The sequence below is a fragment of the Saprolegnia diclina genome, assembly GCF_000281045.1.
Source record: "Saprolegnia diclina VS20 unplaced genomic scaffold supercont1.1, whole genome shotgun sequence".
NCBI lineage: Eukaryota > Oomycota > Saprolegniomycetes > Saprolegniales > Saprolegniaceae > Saprolegnia > Saprolegnia diclina.
Window position 1 is genome coordinate 1,006,134 of NW_008246068.1, and position 2,790 is coordinate 1,008,923.

Below are 2,790 nucleotides of genomic sequence, written 5' to 3' on the forward strand. Positions count from 1 at the left end.
TCTATCCAACGCTATAGCCACGTCGTTCATAGAGTCATAGATGCAGTGTACCTTGGCATCGGTGGGGGTTGTCGAGATGATGCTGTGGCCGCCAAACGGAAACTGCAAAAGGAGCTTCTTGTCGCCGGCCATCGTTGCATTCTCAATCACCGCGTACTCAGGAATCGTCTGAATGTCAATCGCCCCCGAGAGCAAAAGCGCGCTCGCGCCGGTCGGCACCGCTGCCGTCTTGTTCCAGTACTGGTCATGGCTGTACGCGAACGTTTGCTTTGGCGCGTCGAGCCCCAGGCCGTGGCAGACCGGGTCCGAGTGGCCACGGAACGCACAAAACTTGAAGATGTTGGCTTTGGTTCCATCGATGGGTGAAGCGCGCCACGTGATCTTGGCGGCGTCATCACGGAAGCGCTCGAACGACGGCGACGGCAGCTCCCAGATCTCGTTGAAGACAATGTTGTTGTAGAGAAGGTCATCGCTGGCCGACTCGCCCGTCTCCGTGTTGCCCGGTACAATGTCGCCGCGGTCGTCACTCGTCTCGTCAGTGGACAAGCCAAGAAGACCGTGCAAAAAGCGATCGTTCGAGTCAAACTCCTTGACGCACTGCGCAACGCGGTAAAGAATGGCCGGGATCAAGTTGCGCTGGGTGTAGCTGATGATCATATTGGAAAACATGCTCCCGAAAAAGTCCGACGGAAGACCCTTCGCCGCGTAAATCGCCTGCGCGCACGCCGTGTCATTGGCATCGAGCTTCGTGAACAAATCGAACGCAAACTTTTTCGAATTGGGGCCAATCTTGGACGAGCACACAGGATCGCGGTCGCAGAGGCCGTAGTAGGTTGTTTCTAAACAGAAATAGATCATAACCCTACACCTCACTTATCCCAATCGTACCAACTTTGGCCACGTCACGGTCCCAGTCGCTGTACGGGCTCAACGGGCTCTCGGCGAGCATGCTGTCAAGGATGTAGCCCTTGACGTTCTTGGGCGCGAGGTGCATCAAACGCTCAACCAAGTAGGTACCGTAGCTCACGCCGTAGACGTACACATCGTCGTTGGCGAGCATCGGGCTCTCGATGATGGACGCGAGGTCGGTCGCAGCGCTTGTGACCGAGAAACCCTTGGGCGCGTCGGCACCTACGACATATCGTCAGTGGCACGTCGGTGCTACAGTGCGACACTACCATAGAGGTCCTTGAGCTTTTGGAAACAATTCGAGTAGGCGGCAGCAGCGGTCGCGTCATCGCGCATGACGTTCTCGTCGGTCATCTCGGGACAGTGGGCGGTGAGCGGCGAGCTGCGACCGACGCCGCGGTGGTCCATCGTGTAGAGGCTCGTGGTGCCGTTGGCGGCCGCGAATATTTCGACCATCGAGCCTTCCACTACACACACAACGCATAAGACTCTCATTGCGCAGGGGCGGTAGTGTACTGGCATCGGACGGCGCACCGGGACCGCCTTGCATCAGCCACACGGCCTTGGCTGGCGTCGTCGGGCGGATTGCGGGCATGCGCTTGAGGAAGACGCTGAGCGTCTTGTCGCTCGTGCACACGCCCGGGTAGCAAACCGGCACTTGAAGTTCGAGGCACTCGACCGTGGCGTTGCGAGAGCGCGGGTAGTTGTCGATCGAGTACGTCTCATTGCCGACACGCGAGAAGAGCGGGCATTTGTGCCATTCGCTGGCGGCGACAGCAGTGGAGAACGTGAGCGCCAATGCGAGGTGACTAGGACGAAGCATGATTGAAAATGAGGCATTAGAAGAGACGAAAATTCGAGCTTGCACTTGCAGTGGCGAGGCACTCGACATATGACGGCCAGTTTGCAGTTCTCACCGAGCTGTACTTCGGCGACGATCGGCGTTATTGGTGGTGCTGTAGGGGGTCACAATCCTGCACGGGTTGTCTCGACCGCCGACACGCATTGGGAGTTGGGGGTTTTGCGCACCCACATACACCTACTACCTCGTGATGTGCACGATTCAATCGTTCGATGTACGTGCACGCCGCGACCTATACAAGCTACGTCAACTGCAACGTCACGGCGACAGAGAAGAGTCCTCCTCATTGCAGTCCGCAACTGCGCTATGGAGTACACAATGTAGATATTAGAGTATGACAATAGCACTGCTATAAGCAAACACACTACTCCATTGTGCTATGTGCTAACGTGGACCAGATGGCAAGGACCTTGGTCTCCGTGTCTCATGCTGACCGTTGTGACTCAATTGACGACACATTGTATTCAGCACGATGAATCTTGTTTTCGGTATGCCCAATAGGGTTGAGGTTACTACTGGCGACGGTTGTTCTCATAGAGCAAAAGAGTTGCTGCCGATAGTTATATGACAGCTAGCGTGCGGGCTAGCGTGTGCCAATTTGAAGCATGAAAAACTGAATGTTCACAACGACCTTGGTTTTTGATGTGTATAATCAAAAATCATGTCCTGCACAATACTACAAACATAGCAATGACGCTCTCGTTGGCACCATGCATTGACACTGCCGTCGCCAACAAGGGCGCGTGTTATTGTGTTGCGAGCAACAATTTCGATGCCACAGTGGCAGTACGCTGCTTGAGAAATACCGATGTGAAAGTTTGCCGCGTTGGGTGGTGGTGTAGCTTCAAGTCAGGCAAATAAATATGATTGAACGGGCTGTGGTGCACATTTTCACTTGGATAAGCAAACTAGTACATTACAATATGCAATGTACATGTTGCAATCAATTCCAGTCCACAAAATGACAATATTGTGTGTATTTTCTGACATCGACAATGAACTGTGTAGTTGAATCAAAA

At 54.1% G+C, this 2,790-nt stretch overlaps 1 protein-coding gene across 1 annotated transcript in view; it reads right to left on the bottom strand.

The window, feature by feature from the left end:
• Positions 1-1,732, bottom strand: part of SDRG_00321 (hypothetical protein) — a gene marked incomplete at both ends in the record, with an annotated part of 2,293 nt that extends 561 nt beyond the window's left edge. Inside the window, 4 exons of the mRNA XM_008605793.1 lie at positions 52-839; positions 889-1,114; positions 1,174-1,376; positions 1,426-1,732. Of these exons, the coding sequence (XP_008604015.1) occupies positions 52-839; positions 889-1,114; positions 1,174-1,376; positions 1,426-1,732 (1,524 nt within the window). The remainder of the gene's footprint in view (positions 1-51; positions 840-888; positions 1,115-1,173; positions 1,377-1,425) is intronic.
• Positions 1,733-2,790: the final 1,058 nt, after the last annotated feature.